This window comes from Centroberyx gerrardi, chromosome 12, assembly GCF_048128805.1.
Source record: "Centroberyx gerrardi isolate f3 chromosome 12, fCenGer3.hap1.cur.20231027, whole genome shotgun sequence".
NCBI classification, from domain to species: domain Eukaryota; kingdom Metazoa; phylum Chordata; class Actinopteri; order Beryciformes; family Berycidae; genus Centroberyx; species Centroberyx gerrardi.
Genome location: NC_136008.1, coordinates 29,309,909 through 29,329,288, shown reverse-complemented (window position 1 = coordinate 29,329,288; position 19,380 = coordinate 29,309,909). Strand labels below are relative to the sequence as shown.

The 19,380-nt window shown below is 41.0% G+C and overlaps 1 protein-coding gene across 1 annotated transcript; it reads left to right on the top strand.

Annotated features, from left to right (window-relative positions):
- The first annotated feature begins 1,504 nt into the window (after window positions 1-1,504).
- On the top strand, window positions 1,505-19,162 carry sim1a (SIM bHLH transcription factor 1a). Its single transcript, XM_071902065.1, has 11 exons — window positions 1,505-1,679; window positions 8,531-8,610; window positions 9,855-9,944; window positions 10,052-10,160; window positions 10,266-10,351; window positions 11,059-11,258; window positions 11,539-11,645; window positions 12,970-13,117; window positions 16,184-16,349; window positions 17,178-17,589; window positions 18,444-19,162. The coding sequence occupies exons 1-11, from the start codon at window positions 1,505-1,507 to the stop codon at window positions 19,160-19,162; spliced, it is 2,292 nt and encodes a 763-aa protein (XP_071758166.1).
- Window positions 19,163-19,380: the final 218 nt, after the last annotated feature.

The window sequence follows — 19,380 nt, the reverse complement described above, 5'->3', positions numbered from 1 at the left end:
TTAGTCGTTGATATCAACACTAATGAACAATGTGTTTTGCAGTCTGTTCAGCCAGTCTGTTCCCCGTCCAGGCTGAGGAGGCCTCAGCACCGATTCGTTCCATTCTCTCTGGTATGGAGAGAAGGGTAAGCCAAACTCCATTCAGAAATCTGATAGTTTCATGCTTTCTTGTTTATCGGTAAAGGTATGTGCCTTATAGAACATGACATAAAACATTTTACGAATCGTTAGGGTCTTCTGATAAAATCGGCAATCATATGATCAACAAAGCATTACATTTACAAGAATAAAATCTCACCTTTTTGAATCGGTTCACACCGCTCGCTACCACCCACCACGGCATATTTTGGCGGAGGAAGACTGCAGGAATAACAGCGAACCAATTCTAAAAGGTGAAATAATGTTGAAATAAGCGCTGCTTGGTGTATTGAATATTTGCCGAACTGAAGAGTGGCTCCTACCGATTCTTAAAAAGTCTCAAGTCAAGTTTTACGAAGTATATGTTTGCCGATAGGCAAAAAAGCATTAAAAAGATAGAAGTTTAAACGAAGTTTGGCGTTACGTTTTCGCCATACGAGAGAACGGAACATACCCGGGGCTCGAGGGATTTTTTAACCCAGTATGGGCCAGAGGTGAAATCTTTTCACCAGCCAATCCCCGTTCCTCGTTTGGCACATCGCTATAAGGAGTAGCCAATAGGGAAATGGACCGGGCAGCTTATCGTCCAATGGGAGCAGAGCTGCCTGTAGCGGGTGGGTCTTCGATCCCGCTGAACTGAGGCGGCTCTGGAAACTATTCTGATGCACTGCTGTCCCATAAAAACACATAGGATGGAAGAGAAGCGAGCGCTGCTGGGCATTTAGGGGATTCTGCCTGGACACTTTGAAGCCCTACAGGCTTCAGTTTAGCTGCGGGTCGTATCTGCACCGAGGTAAGTTGCATGCATACGTGCATACTATTTCCATGCAGAGTTGGAGTCGAACTGCATGGACACGTGAATAGAAAAATAACTATGCATATTTAATAGTGTGTGTTTGCTGTGTTGCAGAATAGGCCTATACAGTATGAAGACTGGGAGAAGCATTTATTTGTCATGCTTTGTAAAGGCCTGCACTCCCGATGGGTGATGCATCACAGCAGAAATATCAATGTGTGTGTCTCGTTTGATTTCTCATCCATAGGGCCAAATGTCTCCAGCGGTTCCACAGTTGCCCTTCACACCGCAAATGATGGATCCTAGCGCGCGGCGGTGAGCTCCTCCGATGGGGCCAAACTTCATTTGAATCCTCCCCAAATCCAGGATTTAACCGCGTCTTAAAACCAGTGTCACACCTGGAAATATGGGAATGTTTTCACTTGGATGTAGGCCGACTAGAGGAGAAATCTAGTAGACTTGTCGGGGCGCATCATGCAGTGAGAGCCGGACACTGACCGACCGACTGGCTGTCACCGGGAAGGAGAGGAAAAAACGATTTGGTTAAAAAAGAAGAGAGAGAGAGAGAAAATGAAGGAGAAGTCTAAAAATGCGGCCCGGACTCGACGGGAGAAGGAGAACAGTGAGTTTTATGAACTGGCCAAGCTGCTGCCGCTGCCCTCGGCCATCACCTCCCAGCTAGATAAAGCCTCGATCATCCGACTGACGACCAGCTACCTGAAAATGAGAATAGTGTTTCCTGAAGGTAAGATCATCTAAAGAAGCAACAGGCTGCTGATGGAGAATAGCAACAGGCTGATAGTGAAGAAATAAAGAAAGGAAAAAGAAGTGAGAACCAAGAGCAGGAAAACACATTCTTCTTATTCTTATTAGTATTCTTAGTATTATTATTATTATTATTGTTAATATTGTTGTTGTTGTTATTTTGTTATTATTGTTATTAGGCTATTATTAGTTATTGATCTTTGTTTAGAATTTTTGTTAGAACAATAACACCAACAACAACAATAATAACAACAATAGGCTACTACTAGGCTACTAAGAACAATAATAATAATAACAATAATAATAATAATAATATATTTAAATTTTCTATAGGCTATGGCCTAGCCTGTTCTTTTTTTTTATTTATGTATGTTAATATTTGTATTATCCTTTTTGCAAAGTAATGATATTCTCACTTTCTGGGGAAGCCACGTCGAAACGCTTCATGATTTTTATTTATGAAGTTTATTCTAAGCGTATTAACTTAAACCCTAATCTTACAGATAGGGAAAACATCAGATGGCGCATAGGTTGAATAGTGAATAGTTTTTTTTAGTGGTGTGTGTTTTCAACTTACAGATTTGGTCAATAAATAAAAATCGGTATAGGCTAATTCCTACAATTTAACACCTAAAATATATAGGCTATATTTCTCTACGTCACTGGCCGTGACGGCCAGTGACGTGCCTCATGTGAATAAAATTGTCTGATTTGTTTCAATCCTGTAAAAAAATAAATATATCTGCGTTTAACATGGAGGTATTTATGGAAAAAACAGCGCGCTGTTTCGGGCAGACATGAGCTTCTAAATAATTAATTATGATTCAAACAGATTTATTCCAGCACACTGCTTTGATGCGTCTGGATCGCCTGCTGTTTTAATGTATATAGAGTCTTCTTCGCTGGTGTTAACATTAAAGCTCAATAATATGCAGCTTATTCCCACGGCATTCAAATAGAAAAAAAGCCTTTCTGGCATGACGATTGGCGAAAAAAAAACATTTTAAAGGGATTTCTATGCTCCTGCGTGTGTGCACCTGGAGTGAGTGAGTCTATAGAGTCAGTCGGCAGGCAGCGGAGGCCCGCGTGTCCCCCGGCCCGGCCTGCAGTGGTGTGGTTTCTCTCCGGGGCCCCCGCGGCCCCTGGCAGGCAGCAGATGAGCTGTGATGAGTCTCCGTCCTGCGTGACTGCTGCGGGGCCGCGGATATTAGTCGGATCCGCACGTCTGATCCCTCAACATATGGAGCTCCTTGTAACAGTAAAGGAGGCTGTGGTGTTTGGGAAGGAGGGATGACAAAGACAGTGGAGGAAAAAAAACACACACACACAAAGGAACCGGGCGCGAAATGTAAGACCAAGCAACCTGAAAAACCCATGCAAGTAGATCCAGGTTAAAGCCGTTTAGATCAGATCAACCCTTTATTGATCATTTATAACACTGGATTACAATACTGCAACATGAGATGGAAAGGATAAATGGAAAACCCAGAGAGTAAAAATGGGAGTAAAAAAAGAAGAAGAAAAAAACAGAAAAAAAGAAGCATAAAATGTGCTTTGAACAGAGCAGATTCTAGTCTAAATGCTGGTGCATGTTCTATAGAAAGACCACACCATCAAATCATCAAATCCAGGTTTACATCACTGATTCTAGTACTGGAAGATTATGTAAAAAAAAAAAAAAAAAAAAAATGATGTTAAAAATCCAGATGGTAAAAAAAAAGAAAAGGTAAGAGGTAAGAAATCAAAGGAAAGATGCATGAAACACTTTCAACAAAACTGATTTTAAGTCTGAGTCTTAAATGCATTTACTACATAAGACACATCCTAAGATCCATGCAGGCAAATCCAGATTACTGCCTATATTTGATCTAACTGATGACAGCTTTAATAACTTTATTGATCATGGAAAAAGTGTAAAACATGCTTTGGACAGAACCAATTCTAGTCTAAATGTTTTTGCATATAGGCCCACCACACTAATCCATGCAGGTGATGCTGCTTGTAGCTCATCAGATCAGGGCGATCAGGTTGATAACAGCCCCTTATTGATTATTTACATCACTGAATACTGCAAAGAGAAGTGGAAATTGAAGTGGAAACTAAAATGTAAAAAAAAAAACAGAGCTAAGGAGCATGAAACACTATGAACACAACCAATTCTAGTATAAATGTTGCTGCATATACTATATAAGCCCCAAGCTAAGATCTCCTTATTGATTATTTATATTATGAAATACTGTAAAATCCCAATTCTGATCCCCCAAAAACTGCAAAATGAGCCTGAAACATTTCATCAGGATCAAGTGCAGGACGCATAGATGTTGTGATCAGGAAGGTATAGGCTGGTTCTAGATCCACCAGGCCATTGTAGCTTATTGTTTGCCTTCAATCAGCGTATTGCAATGGCACATTCCATGTTTAGTCTTATATTCATGAAAGTCCAGCCTCTACTTCCCTCCTTGTCACCAAAAATCCACTTGTCCAGTAAGTCTAGATCAGATTCACTGCTACTGAAAGTCACAAACGCATAAATGATAGCATGTCTCTTATTGCGGACCATAATGTCTTATCAATCCAACACTGCTGCTCTGCCTTATTGCATTGGGATCGCCTGGCAAAACCAGTACATCCATTGAAGCCACTGTGGAAGACGGCAGAGCTCTGGGTCTGTTACTGTGCTGTTTTCAGATGTGCGGCGGCTTACAGATTCCCATGCTCAGAGAAGCCCTATGAATAATTAAAGGGACAATCTCGCCAGGAGCCGGGCTGGGATGTAAGGACAGCGGGCCGCACCACGTGTTTCCCTCATTAAATCACCTCTGCTGTGATTTAACGGGGCTCTATAGCGAGGGGTTCCCACACTTTTTCACTTTGCCGACTAACAAATGGATCCACATTTGACGAGATTTTGTCCCATCTGAGAAGCGCTTTGTGGTTAGTTTTGCTTTCGGAAACTTCGGATCAAAATAGCCTTTCTCTCATTGAGATTTTTCAAGTGAATTCAGTTCTAGAGATATGAAACTGTTCCTAATTTTCTGGGGACTCCCTGGAACCCCCTGCGAGGTCCCCCCGGAGGTCCCCAGAACCCACTTTAAGAACCACAGTCTCTGTAGGACCAGTAGCAGACCCCCCTAAAGTGAGAAAGTTCGTAGTAAAAGATTTAATACTCATTATTTTATTTTTTTTTTACGGCTGTGGTCATTATTTACGGTACTCTGAGCGGTCAGTAGTGTGACCTTTGACCCCGGCCGTGTTGTCCAAGCCAGGTTCGGTTACATGACACCCCACACCGGGAAAAACGTGTTCCTGATTCTCTCCACTAAAGTCCTGCAAGAGGTCTGACCAGGGAAATCACTTCCACCGCCTTTTGATTATTTGTGAAATAGAGTTGACCGCCCCTTTAATATTTGTGAATAGAGTTTATTAAATGCATATGCATCATAGTAAGTAGTATCAACTGATGTAAGTTATGAGGATAGTCTTTTGAGGGGGGAAATAAATGAAAATATAAATGAATGAAACAATAAATGAAAATATATAAATGAAAATAGAAATGATTTTTGTTTATGATGCTGATAGTTTTCTTTAGTATTTACCATTAAATCACTGGATATTAACATGCATGTCGGTTAGCCTCCATTTACTTCTTAACAAACGGACAGTTCGCTCTGATTGGCTGAGTCACATTCTAAACCACTGTAAAATAGCCAATAAACGCGCACCTGTGACCGCATAACAGTTCATTTAAATATTAATGCGCTGCTGCTTATGTGGCTTAGCAACCCTTCGCACTGTTCCACAACTGGATTTCCAGGCTGGAAAATATAATTAAATTAATATTGGTTACATTTTGATTATTTTATTATCGATTTTTTAAAATTATTCTTTTATTCCCTTTAAAGATATTATTATTATTATTATTATTATTATTATTATTATTGTTATTGTTGTTGTTTCAGTAGCCTATTTATTACGAGTTAGTGCCTTTTTATAAAAGCAATAAGCCTAACAACGCTTTTTAGCTGGTTTCACTGTAATCATCTTTTATCATCTATAGTCACAGTAACGCATAAGTAACATGTCGTAAACTTATGTGAGGCTATGGATTATAAAATAATAATAATAAAAAAAAAAGATTTGTTTCTTTTTTCATGGCAAAGTACCTGTATCTAGTATTCTTATCATTTGCCATCAAAACTTCCAGGCCTGCTTATATACACTAAGTTGTAAATAATAATAATAAAAAAAAGACAAAATATTATTAGGCTATTACACCATAGGTCACCAAACTATCAACTTAGAGGGAACACTGGACCTAAATGCTCTTATGATGTGATTTCTTTTCTTACTTTTTTTTATATATAGGATATGTCTTCCAAATAGATTTCTGATTATTTTGGATTTGATTTGTTGATGTTTGCTCTCCATTCTAATGATAAAAACTAGAAAGAAAAAAAAAAAGAGATCAAATTTAGACTCACTTAGGCTAAGGGATGGTGAGTTCCACATCTTGCCATAAATCTAATAAAATAAAATAAATCTAATAAAAAAAAAAAAGTAAATAAAAAACAATCTAATGCTCAATTCAATTCTATTGTAATGTGTGTGTGAAAGTGTGGAGTCCTCTGCTTCTCAGAATACATCTTGTCTCTGTCTTTGTTCAGATTTCAGAATAAAAGCCCTACACTTATTAGCCTCCTCACCCGCTCCCTTAGTGATTATAGACGAGACATTAATTCCCTGTCAAGTGCGGCAACCTGATGGCCCGGTCTGGGCTACCGCACACAGTAGCCCGGTAGCCACATAGCCTGGCCTTATCCAGGAGAACAGAGGCTCCAAGCCAGGCCTGCAACCCTCATATGCACACTCAAGGTTCTCAAATGGTTCTACATACAGCCTTCACGGTGCTGTAAAGAACCATTTTAAGGATGCGTCCAAGCCACAAGAGGAATTTTGAAGAAATTTATTCTGATTTCCTTTTTTTTTTTTTTTTAAACAAACCACCACTTTGAGTCATTGTAGTTCCATATGTCTTCTACTGATTTTTTATTTACTTCTTTTTTTTATCAGTTATTAACATTTTACTTTTTTACTTTCCTTCACTATCGCTTCTTTTTATGTTCCTTTTGTTTGTTAAGCTCTTTGTAACCTCTGAAAAGTGCTATATATAAATGACTATATATATTTTATATATATAAATGTATATATATAAAATATATATTTTTATAATAATAATGATAATAACAATAATAAGTAGGCTATCATTATTATTACTAGGCTATTATTATTATTATTATTATTATTATTATAGCATTTTAGACCTTGACGGTCGGTGCTGTAAAGAACCCTTTGAAGAACCAGATACCAGTTTGTTTGTTTTTTTTATTCTTTTTTTTTTTTAACCAGAGGGTTCTGGGGTAATTTGATTGTTTCTGTTGTGCAAACGCGAAGTCTATATTTGCTTAATATGAAGCGGGGAGGCGGCTGCGCGCTGTGATCCCCGCACGCCGCCTGTTTATTCTGCAGACTGGGGATTTGCATTTCAATGGGGGGGGGGCTGCATGGAGAAACTTCTGTTTGCTCTGCCCGGTTCTTGTGTTGTGTGTCTCTGCCATGCTGGGTTTACATTATCATTATTATTATTTTATTTACTGTTTGTGAAAATAGTTCTGCGCTGAAACATGCATGTTGAGCTGCGTTCAACAATACAGGCCGAGTCTATTTTTAGGTTTGGAGTATTTTTAGGCCTGGAGGCTCGACGCCATAAGTTTAACACATTATAGCAGAGTGTTGGTTTTACATTTTAGACCCGCGTTAGTCATTGCAGTTTTAATGAGGAAAGCCTAGTTGTAGCCTATGATAATAAATATAGGCTATAAGATTAAGCTTTTTATTAGTGTAGAAAACTAGAGTCTAGAGACATTATTGCAGCCTCGGTGTTGTTTATCATATTTACCTACAGTCTTAATAATCACACCTTACAGTCCTAATTATAGCTTATAGCAGTGGTTCTCAACGTGGGGTCCGGGGACCGACAGGGGTCCTTGAGGGGGTTCCAGAGGGTGATGAAGTTATTGATGAAATTATTTAATTTACAAGAAGTTAACACAATTAGAGATCGTAGAAGAATGACTGTTTTGATCAAAGTTTCACTGTTATCTCTCTACCTACAATACAGATAGTCATGGAAGTCTGGACAATATCATATCTAATAATGAAAATACTCTCAGATTTTGGTCCGAGAGAGAAAATCTCACCTAATGTGAACTAAATTAGGGTCCTTGATATGAAAAAGGTTGAGAATCACTGACCTATAGGATAACCTACTAAAATAGTGTAGCCTATATAGACTAAGATTAAGCCTTTTAATAGACCGTAAAAACAGGTTATCAAACTTAGTTTTGTTAGTTAGTTAGTTAGTTAGTTAGTTTCGTTTATTATCCTTTTGGAAATTCTCTTTGTGTACAAACATTATTGTAGCCTGCACTTATTTTTAATCGCATATCGAGTATTAGACCTGCTGGTCACTGTTAAAATCCTAATGAGGAAGATAACCTGATCAAACAGTTTATATAGACTAATAAAGATTAGACCTTCAATAATTATTTTGTAGCGCAGCATTAGTGTGTTTATTTTGAGTCATATTTATACCTCAACAGTCTTAATTGTAGCCTATAGGATACCCAGATAAAATAATATATATAGACTAATTAATTAAGACTTCTAATATCTACCTTATAGAATTTATCATTTTCGCTTCTTGTTTCCTTTCAGGGGATTAAATCTGATTTCTTTCTTCATTTATTTTCCTGTGTGTGGTTTGTGTTGCAGGCCTTGGGGAGTCGTGGGGTCATGTGAGCCGCAACTCTCTGGATGGAGTCGGCCGGGAATTAGGCTCCCATCTCCTACAGGCAGGTTATGGAAGACCGACACATTTACTCTTATTATTTGCAGTAGGCTGTTTTTTTTTTTTCACGCCTCAAAAGCATCTTGCAGAAAATTGCGGGCGAATTGTTTTTGCAGTTCCATGTCTGACATGTCTGTCACACTGTCGCATAATAGGCCTTTCATAATGTTAAAAATAATAAATTAATAATAATCATAATGAAAAAGTAGATTGTATCAATACTACACTGGGAAACCCTCAAGCTGAATTGATTCTAATCAGACATTTACATGTATTATTATTATTATTATTAGGCTATTATTATTATTATTGTTATTATCCGTGGTGAAGGGGAAGTGGTTTAGTGGCTGCTGCCATCTGCCTCCTGCTGCTTTTTTCTTGTGCTGGAAGTCTGAAATGAGCTGAACATATTCCTGCTCACGCACCGAGCCTCCGCCTGTCCCGCACCGCTCAGAGCCGCGACACGGTGGAACAGGGCTACAGGCTGGCCACGCAGGGCTAGAGACTGGCCACGCAGGGCTAGAGACTGGCCACGCAGGGCTAGAGACTGGCCACGCAGGGCTACAGACTGGCCAAATAAGGCTACAAACTGGCAGCTATAGAAAGATGTGTATGATTTGGAACCATATTCTTATTTTTAACTCTAAGAGATATTATTATTAGTAGTAGTGGTAGTAATAGTAGTAGTAGGACTAGTAATAGCAGAAGCATAGTAGTAGCCTACTATTAGTTATAATAATAACAATAATAATAATAACACAACAAAAACAACAATCAACAACAACAATAATAACAATAATCATAATAGTAATAATTGTAATAATAATAATAGCTGTATTTCATATTATAATGCATTAAAATAAATGTACAATTATTATTCCACTATTTATTTAAAAGTGGTGGCAAATTGCACGTTTTGTCATGTTATCTGCCTTTCTCTAATGATTATCAACTCCTGTTGTTGTTACAGTTATTATAATCTTCATGAAGTGATTATGTCATGATGTTGTTGACAGCAATACACCTTACAGCCTGATTTAACCAAGCCTGTTTAATTAGCCAGTACCGTTTAACTCTAATTACATATGCAGCTATATCTTCAGGCAGGATTTTGCTCCTTGCTAGATTTCAGCTGTGACTGTAGCTGTTATTCCACATAGCCTTATGATATATAATCAGAAAAATGAGACTGCTTTTGTTTATGTGCAGTGTGGTGACTTGCCTTCTTCTTTAATGCTTTCCTTCCAGACGTTGGACGGCTTCATTTTTGTGGTTGCCCCGGATGGGAAAATAATGTACATATCTGAAACGGCTTCAGTCCATTTGGGCCTGTCGCAGGTGGGCTTGCACAATCACATTTTGCGTGAAATCAACTGACAGCTCCTATGGCTTCCTCCGGTACTTTTCACACGACGTGTTTCTGAGACGAATGTTCATTTCAACAGGTAGAGCTGACGGGAAACAGCATTTATGAATACATCCACCCGGCAGACCACGACGAGATGACAGCCGTACTGACTGCTCATCAGCCTTATCATTCGCACTTTGTTCAAGGTAAACCCAGACCCGGACACTCTGTGACACTGTGTGCAGCCTGTGCTCATTAGACCGCATAACTAACATGATGGTGTCTCTTTTTTACTTTGATTTTCCCTGCAGAATATGAAATGGAGCGCTCCTTCTTCCTGAGGATGAAATGTGTCCTTGCAAAAAGAAACGCTGGTCTGACCTGCGGAGGCTACAAGGTTTGAAAGTTTGACATTGGCATCAATTGATAGGGAGTTGTCATGAATAGAAGTCCCTGCATCTAATATCATTTACCATCAAAACTTCTAAATGTTTGGTCAATGCCAAGTCAGCTTTATGTAGGTACAAACTTAAACACAAAGCACTGTTACAAAGCACATGTCAAGTTTAAAAGAAAAAGGTGGCATAACAGTAAAGAATCTAAACAGTCATAAAAACCAAATACATTACAAAAAGCAGATAAAACACACCAGTCACACTGCAAGGCCATAGAGTAAAAGTGTAATAACAGACCCCCATTTGATGAGATTTTGTCTCAGACGCAAATCTGAGAATATTTTTATTGCTAGATATGATTTTGTCCAGAATTCCATGACTATCTGTATTGTAGGTAACGAGATAACAGTGAAACTATGATCAAAACAGTCATTCTTCTACATTCTCTAATTGTGTTAACTTCTTTTAATGAAATAATGCTGAAGTTTAACAATTCATCAGTTTGCTGGGGACCTCTTGGAACCCTCTCAAGGACCCCTGGTGGTCCCCGGACCCCACGTTGAGAACCACCCAGTGACTCCCATGAGCCAGTCAAAGTTCTGTTGTGTCTTCAGCACATTATAACCCTGCTGACCTGGGATGCCAGTGTGTATTTCCATGTGTTCTAATGTTTTCACTGTATATTTCCATGTTTTTACTGCCGGTCCAGGTGATCCACTGTAGCGGCTACCTGAAGATCCGTCAGTACAGCCTGGACATGTCTCCGTTCGACGGCTGCTACCAGAACGTCGGGCTGGTGGCCGTCGGCCACTCGTTGCCGCCCAGCGCCGTCACCGAGATCAAACTGCACAGCAACATGTTCATGTTCAGAGCCAGCCTCGACATGAAGCTCATCTTCCTTGACTCACGGTATGCTCAGTCTGTGTGTGTGTGTGTGTGTGTGTGTGTGTGTGTGTGTATGTGTATATTTGCTTGTACATATTTTGTGTGTGCATGTTTGAATGTGTTTACTTGTGTAATTGTGTGTGTTTGTATCTATGTGTGTGTGCATGCGCCTGTGCTCGTGTATGTGTAAATGCGGGAAGGCTCATGATCCCTGTGGATGGATGTGTGTGTGTGTGTGTGTGTGTGTGTGTGTGTGTGTGTGTGTGCGTGCGTGCGTGTGCGTGCGTGTGTGTGTATTCCTCAGGGTTGCAGAGCTGACAGGCTATGAGCCTCAGGATCTAATAGAGAAGACTCTCTATCATCACGTCCACAGCTGTGATTCCTTCCACCTGCGATGTGCTCATCACTTGTGTGAGTTAAGTTGTTTTACTGTCCTACAACCTCCCTCCACACACACACTCCTTATGTTATGCTATGTTATATGTTGTGTTACCGCTGTGTTACGTTCCGCTGTGTTACGTTCCGCTGTGTTACGTTCCGCTGTGTTACGTTCCGCTGTGTTACGTTCCACTGTGTTACGTTATGTTGTGTTATGTTATGTTGTGTGACATTGTCTTATGTTATGTTGTGTTATGTTGTTTTGTTGTTACATAATGTTTTGTTGTTACATTATGTTTTGTTGTTACATTATGTTTTGTTGTTACATTATGTTTTGTTACATTGTGTTACATTACATTGTTACTGCTGTTATGTTATGTGTCGTGTTGTGTTACGCTATATTATGTTATCTTGTATTGTGTTATGTCATCTTGTTATGTTGTGTTATGTTACATTGTCTTACATTATGTTATGTCAAGCTATGTTGTGTTATGTCATGTTATGTTATGTCGTGTTATATTGTTTTATGTTGTGTTATGTTATGTCGCTGTATTCCTTCTTTTCTCTCCAGTTATTTGAAATACTCCTACATACTTTGTCTAAAACTTCCATTAACTTGTATGTTGTACTGTGGTTTGGCCTACATGATACCACAACATTTTGACACTTTCTCTACTTTTCAATATAATTCACTGCAAATATTCTTTGAAATGAATGTCAGGATCGATGAAGTTTACGTTAGTAGTAGCTGTAAAGCGCATGGTGGTCAAAGTGCATCACAGTCATCCGTTATATTTACAAATCAAAGGCAGCTCTTAAACTAGAACTTTCACACTTTTCCTTTTTTTGTTGTCTTACTTGCCCTCTTAGTTTCTAGATATGGCAATCTAATTAAAGGGAATCATGGACATTATGCCATTTTCACTCTTTGAGCTATAAAACGCATTTCTATTTTTGAAGCTTAAACTCTGAAATGGTCTCCACTCGAAAAACACATGAAATCTACTTTGTCTAGTCAACAGGTTTTGTTTAGACCAATATCTTGCTGTTTTCATTGATTTGTTGAGGATTTTCACAGATGAATATAAAGTTTGTAGTATACTCAGAAAAGAGTTATTCTAGTATGTTATGTTATTCTCGGATTCAAACTGAGTTACACTTACAGCAAACACATTGTGTCCTGAAATTTAAAAAGAAGAATTGATGCCAGTGCCTATAAAAGTGATAAAATAATCTCTATTTGCTCTACTTTGCTGCTATAATATTTGAAGTGTTAATTGAAATGTATGTATTATTTTTTCCCTCAATAATCATATTTCCTATTCTTTCTCTTTTTCTCCATCACTTGCTCTTGCAGTGCTAGTGAAAGGACAGGTCACCACTAAGTACTACCGTTTTTTGGCCAAGCACGGCGGCTGGGTCTGGGTCCAGAGTTACGCCACCATCGTGCACAACAGCCGCTCCTCCCGACCTCACTGTATCGTCAGCGTCAACTATGTTCTCACGTGAGTATCTGCCTGTGTCCCTATCACTCATTTTCCTGGAAGCATCACTGCTCATGCCGACTACCCAGTTCTTCTTCTATTTATTCCAAACAAACCGGAAACGTAAAACACATCACTTCCTTGGCAGCAGAGGATTTTTCCCAGGAAAGAGCTACCAGACACCGGCTGTTTAGAACAGCAAATGTAAAAGCTTTCATGAACTGGATATAGGTTGAATCACTATTGTGTTATAGCAATCAGAGATAGATAGAAAACGGACATTTATCTATATGAAAATGTCATGGATTACTACTTAAGAGCTGTTTCATCGTGGTCAGCTTCATGTGTTCTGGTGGGCACTTTGCAGTCATTGCTGGCGTCAGTCAAACATGTTTGGTTTGATGTGACAAAAGTCTTTACTTTGGCAGCTTGACGCCAGGGAGGGGCTGCTCAGATCTCTGTTGTGCTGTCAATCCCTCCGTTGATAAGATAATGAGTATTGGCACTAGAGATTTATGCAAACCATCGGCGTAAAGCAATTAACTGCAGGTTAATTGGAAATACGACATGTGTTTGTTGAAGCCTAGTTTTGGTGGGTTCGCAGAATCCAGTTAGGTGAGGAAGGTTTGGTTTTAGCTGTTTTGAGTGAAAAGGTGTTTTCCTTCCATGTCAAGTCAGATCAACTCGAATGCTTTGTGGCTTGTTGTGATTTTCTTTTTTTATCGTTGTAATAGTTTGCAAAAAATAGGAACAAAGTAAAAGTGATTTTCTGAAAGTTTAAAGATTGTGGCATGGGATTTTTCATTTTGGAAAAACGCAACTTTGTTCATCACTTATTTCGCTCTTTCTGTCCCCGCTCCGACATTCCTGTTATATCACTGTATCTGCGCCCAGTCCATTGACTTGTATGCCGGTTGTGTCAGTATGTTTGAGCTCATTGTTACTAAGTTTGCTAAGTGTGCTCATGTGTTGGCCGCTACCTGTGGTGGCCTCGCCGCCGCGGCGTCAGTCACCTGGCACAGTTTATCTAAGACTGGCAGGTCTGCCTGCAGAATATATAAACAGAGCCGGGCACTGAAGCCTATCTGACTGCACTGAGATTGAATCTGGAAGGCCTTTATCCTGCACAAACAGTCAAACAGTGCTGGGTTTCCACTGAAAGCCTCATTACGAGCTTTTGCTTTTCACTCCATTCTTCATAAAATCACACTGGAAGCATGCTGGAGCCACACTCTTATTAGTAAATGAGGGATACCATTTATTTGCCTATTATCCCATTATTTTATTACCCTCGCTGTGTGTCTTTCACAGATGTACAACCTAGCGCAGTGAATGAATAAGGCCTATAAAACCCTCCATTAAGCAGCCGGGACTGACTGTATTCACAGAACATAGGCAGAGAACAGCTTGACACACATTTCTTCAACCTCCCACATCAAATCCATAACAGCTCTGTGTTTATGGCCTTTTAATTGATGGGCTGTAAAGTTGATGAGTGTTTATAGTTTCCAGCTTGCTGTGAGGGGACTGTGGATGAAGCCTCTTTTTTCTTGCCTTTTCTCCATTTTTTTTTTTTTTTTTTTTTTGGGTGAATCTTGTTGAGATGCTTTATGGTTTCCGCCACAATGAGATTACTTATTGGAAATGAGACATTTTGCTTAGTGTAATGTTTTGATGCCACATATTTTTGCAAAAGAAAAAAGTCTGTGTGTGTGTGTGTGTGGAGGGAGGGAGGGGGGGTAAAGAAGGCCACATGAGGGCTTTTGTTAAGCGTTGTTATCGGGAGGAGTGTTGGTTTGGCCCGGCAGCTTAGTGTATACAGTGCTGAGTAACACAGGTGTAAGGACACTTCACCTGCATGTGAACTCGCAGTGTGTGTTCAGTACTGATAACCTCTGCGCCCTCCGGATCTGCGGATCTGCTACTGCTACCGCAGCCTGACAACGCTGAAGCAATACTTTGAATAAAACTGATACAAGGGAATGGAAGGAACGAATTATACTCACTCTTGTTACTGTAACCGAGTAGCTTTAGTTTGTTTCTTTATTCATTTTTTTAATTAAAAGAATCTAGTTCTTTTAAGCAGCCGATTAGGTTCTTTTAATTATAAGGAACCTAGTTTGAACTCATCCTTTAACATTGCAAGGGAAAGATCATATGTAATAATCTCTGTTTTTTTTAAATGGCTTTTTCTCTTAGTACATTTTAAATGAGCTACTTTTTACCTTTACTTAAGTACATTTTTACAGGAGTAATTTCACTTCTACTCCCAGCAAAGTAACAATACTTCTGCTTGAGCACAATATTTTAGTATTCTTTCTACCTCCGATAAGTGTGTCTATATGTATGTTTGAGTTTGTGTGTGTGTGTGTGTGTGTGTGTGTGTGTGTGTGTGTGTGTGTGTGTGTGTGTGTGTGAGAGAGAGAAGGAGATGTATATGGAGGACGGATCACTATTTGTCTCAAGTAAACCCTGTCCAGGTTTTCTGTTGTCTCAAAGTTGATTCATCATCCATGGCGAGATCCATACAGCACTTTACCCAGAAATCAATTCCCATTTCCCAGTAGTGTGTCGTCCAAGGTTTTCCTGTGGGCTTGATTTAGCCAGACATAGCCTTTAATCTCCCTGTGTATTTGATTGGACAGCTTTCCCTCTGTAGTGTGTTTGTTGAAGGCCTTGCTGCAATCCTTCTGGTAAAACAAGCATCCCAACAGCCGTTCCAACCCTCCTACCAGCCCCCGCCCCTCCGAACAAGCGCTCACACATACACACAGTATATACACACACACACACACACACACACACACACACACAAACACACACAGGCCGCTCCTCATGCTGCCCCTCTCAATACCACGGTGAGGCTCTAATTGCTAAACAGATGTTAATGGGTTTTTGCACCTAGGGAAAAATAAAATACCCAGGTACACATGGGCTGTTTGTGCTCATTAATAAACAGCCTTACCAAGGGACTGGGATCTTTCCTTGCGTAATTACAGACTATATTAAATCTATGAAATCCAAGCGGCGTAAGATGTACGATATTCCTGTGGATACACCATGTGGGTTTTATGTTTGTGTCTTTAGGGAGACGGAGTATAAAGGCCTCCAGCTTTCTTTGGACCAGGTCACGTCCAAGTCCTCTTTCCCCTACGGCAGCACCACATCCAGCAGCCTGACGGAGAACCGCAGAACCCCCAAAAGCCGAGTTTCCCGGCCCAAGACCAAAGCTAGACTCTCCCCGTACACACAGGTGAGGATTTACCACCAAGGTTTTGTGAGTTTGGCCTACTGGTTAACATAGACGTCAAAATCATCCATGTATCCCTGGTAGATAGTGTCTCCAGTGCTCCATGCTAACACTTTAGCATACACTAAGTTGAGTGATATTAGGCTCCATGCGAACACATGCGAGGAAGTTGTTGTTCACTTCATGATGGCGCCACAGCTGGCGCCATCATGGAAATCCATTAGAGAACTGGCTGTATGCAAATAATACTAATAATAATAACAATAATAATAATAATAATAACAAACTTCATATAGCACAAGTTAAAATAAAATAAAATTAACTGAAATAATGTCTTAATGTATAACAACTGGTCAAGAAAGAGACACCTGAAAAAGCTTATTGTGGTGTGGGTGTAGATCCATTCAGTAACATTATAAGTAAAGTAATTTAGGTTACACTGACACAGTAAACTGTCTTGTCTTTAGCTCTAGTCTCTACTCCAAAACACTCTGAGTTGTAGCTTGAGAAGAGTCAGCTCAGTTAACCTGAACAAACTGTTAGCTAGCTACCTAGCCAGCAGGCTCATTTAGCAAAGAAACTGACCAGATACTATGATTAGCTAGCAAACGAGGTGATATTATCTAAACACAAAATAAATTAGATTTATCTGAGGCAAAATTATGCATTTCCAGTCAAAAGTTGTGTTGAGATGTTGTACATTAAGAAATGCATCCAGCTTTTCACAGCCACTGTTACCCAAGAGCAAGGGGACTTCCAATATGGTTACATCACCTAAAAGCGATTTATTGTCTCCTTTCTTGTTGTCCCCCTCCCTCCATGTCCCTGTAGTATCCTGGTTTCCAGACGGAGCGTTCAGAGTCGGACCAGGACAGTCCGTGGGGGGGCAGCCCCCTCACCGACTCGACCTCCCCTCAGCTGCTGGAGCAAAGCGAAGGCCTGGATGCCTCCTGCGTCTACAGGCAGTTCCCCGAGCCTCGCCCGCTCTGCTACAGCCTGTCTGAAGAGCAGCATCACGGTGCCAGCGACGGCCAAACGCACCTCCACACGCACGCTCACGGTCACAGCTGTGAGCGGGGGCGATGCGAGGCAGGACGGTATTTTCTGGGAGCGCCCCCACCTGGCAGGGACGCGTGGTGGGGCACTGCCCGCTCCATCCTGCCTTTGAGCAAGGGCTCCCTAGAGAACCGCGAAGGCTACGACAGCAACATGCCCCACATCACAGCCATCCACAACCTCCATGGTAAGGACCAAACTCTGGGCGTGTCCACTGTAGGGGTTTGACCCATATGGGTTTATGAAGGCTGATGCTGATATTTTTGCATTGAAGCTGCCAATATCCAATATTTTGATTAAAGATATTGATATTCAATATCTTTAATATTTGACTTACTTCTTAGTGTTTCTTAAAAAATGGAAATTGTCTGTATCCATTACAGTCAACATAGAAAACATTTACAATTATTACAGTACTTGCCAAGACACTCACCGTTCATGAGCATGTAATTAGGGATGGAGAATTGACTCCAAAAGAGTCGATTCTCAATTCCATCACGTCGATTCTGAGAATCGATTGGACTAATAAACAGAATTAGAGTCGACTCCTGTTGCAATCTTGCCTCCAAACTGTGGAATCTAAGAAACTGTTTAATTTAAACAAATTTGTAATTAATTAATTAATCTTCCATCGTACATTTGTACCAAGGTTTGTACCAGTTTTGTACCATTTTGGTAATGTAATAAATTAGTTTTGTTGTACAATTTAAATTTTTGTGTTGATTTTCATTCAGAGTCGGAATCAACTCCAAAAAATGTGGAATCGTCCATCCCTATACATGTAACTAGAACAATGATAGTTCACTTAGTATTAGTGTTCAGGGTTTCCCCCAGAATTTTGTTCTTGTCAGGTTGGAAAAGCCTCTGAAACAGCATTTAGACCATAGGACACTAAAACTCTCAGAACTAAATTGATTGGCCCATATCTGATTTTGAATGACAATACCAGCCATATATCAGTAAAACCCTAGTCTATTGGGTCTACTGGCTCGGTTTCTGCCGCCTCTTGACTGACTGCTCTGTCGTTGCCTCCCTCTGCAGGCCGAGGCCACTGGGACGAGGACAGCGTGGTCAGCTCTCCAGACGGAGGCTCAGCCAGCGACTCAGGGGATCGGTACCGAGCCGACCACTACCGCTCCAGCCCGCAGGAACCGAGCAAGATCGAGACGCTGATCCGAGCCACGCAGCAGATGATCAAGGAAGAAGAAAGCCGACTTCAGCTACGCAAAGGCCCTCCTGACCCTCCTCTGGGTCCCGCCAACGGACTTCCCAAGGGCCCCGGTCCATGCTTCACCCCGGAGTACACCCAAGGGCCCCTGCCGCTGCAGAACGTGGTGTGCCGGGGTTTGAGTCAGGTGATCAGCCCTGCGCCCAGCCCCGCCCCTCTGTCCAGGCTCAGCAGTCCGGGATCTGAGCGCCTCCACAAGCCCAAAGACTACCTCCAGACGGACCTGTCCCCACTCTCTTTGCCTTTACACCACCCTCTGAGTCGCCCGGGCCCCTGCTCTGCCTCCCCCACCCCGGCCCCGGCCCTCTACCCCTCCCACCCCCACCCGCGGCCCTACTTGGACAAGCATACCGCCTACTCTCTGACAGGCTACGCCCTGGAACACCTCTACGACCCAGAGAGCCTCCGGGGCTACTGCACCTCGGCCACCGCCGGCCCCACCCACTACGATATGACACCCCACCTTCGCATGCCGGCGGATCAGACCTCCGGACACAAAGGCACCTCTGTCATCATCACCAACGGCAGCTAACGCCGATCAAACACACACATAACGGGACTGTGGTTCCCCTCGTTGCTCACCCCTTAAAGCGTAACTCCAGCCATTTTTGACCTGGATCCTATTTTCCTGACTTATTCCATGGCTGATTCTGACAAAAATGGGTTAGGGTTAGGGTTAGTCAACTCGTCAACTGCTTCTAGTGCTTCTTAAGTCTTTCTTGCCTGGGTGTCTCTCTCCAATCCAGTTCT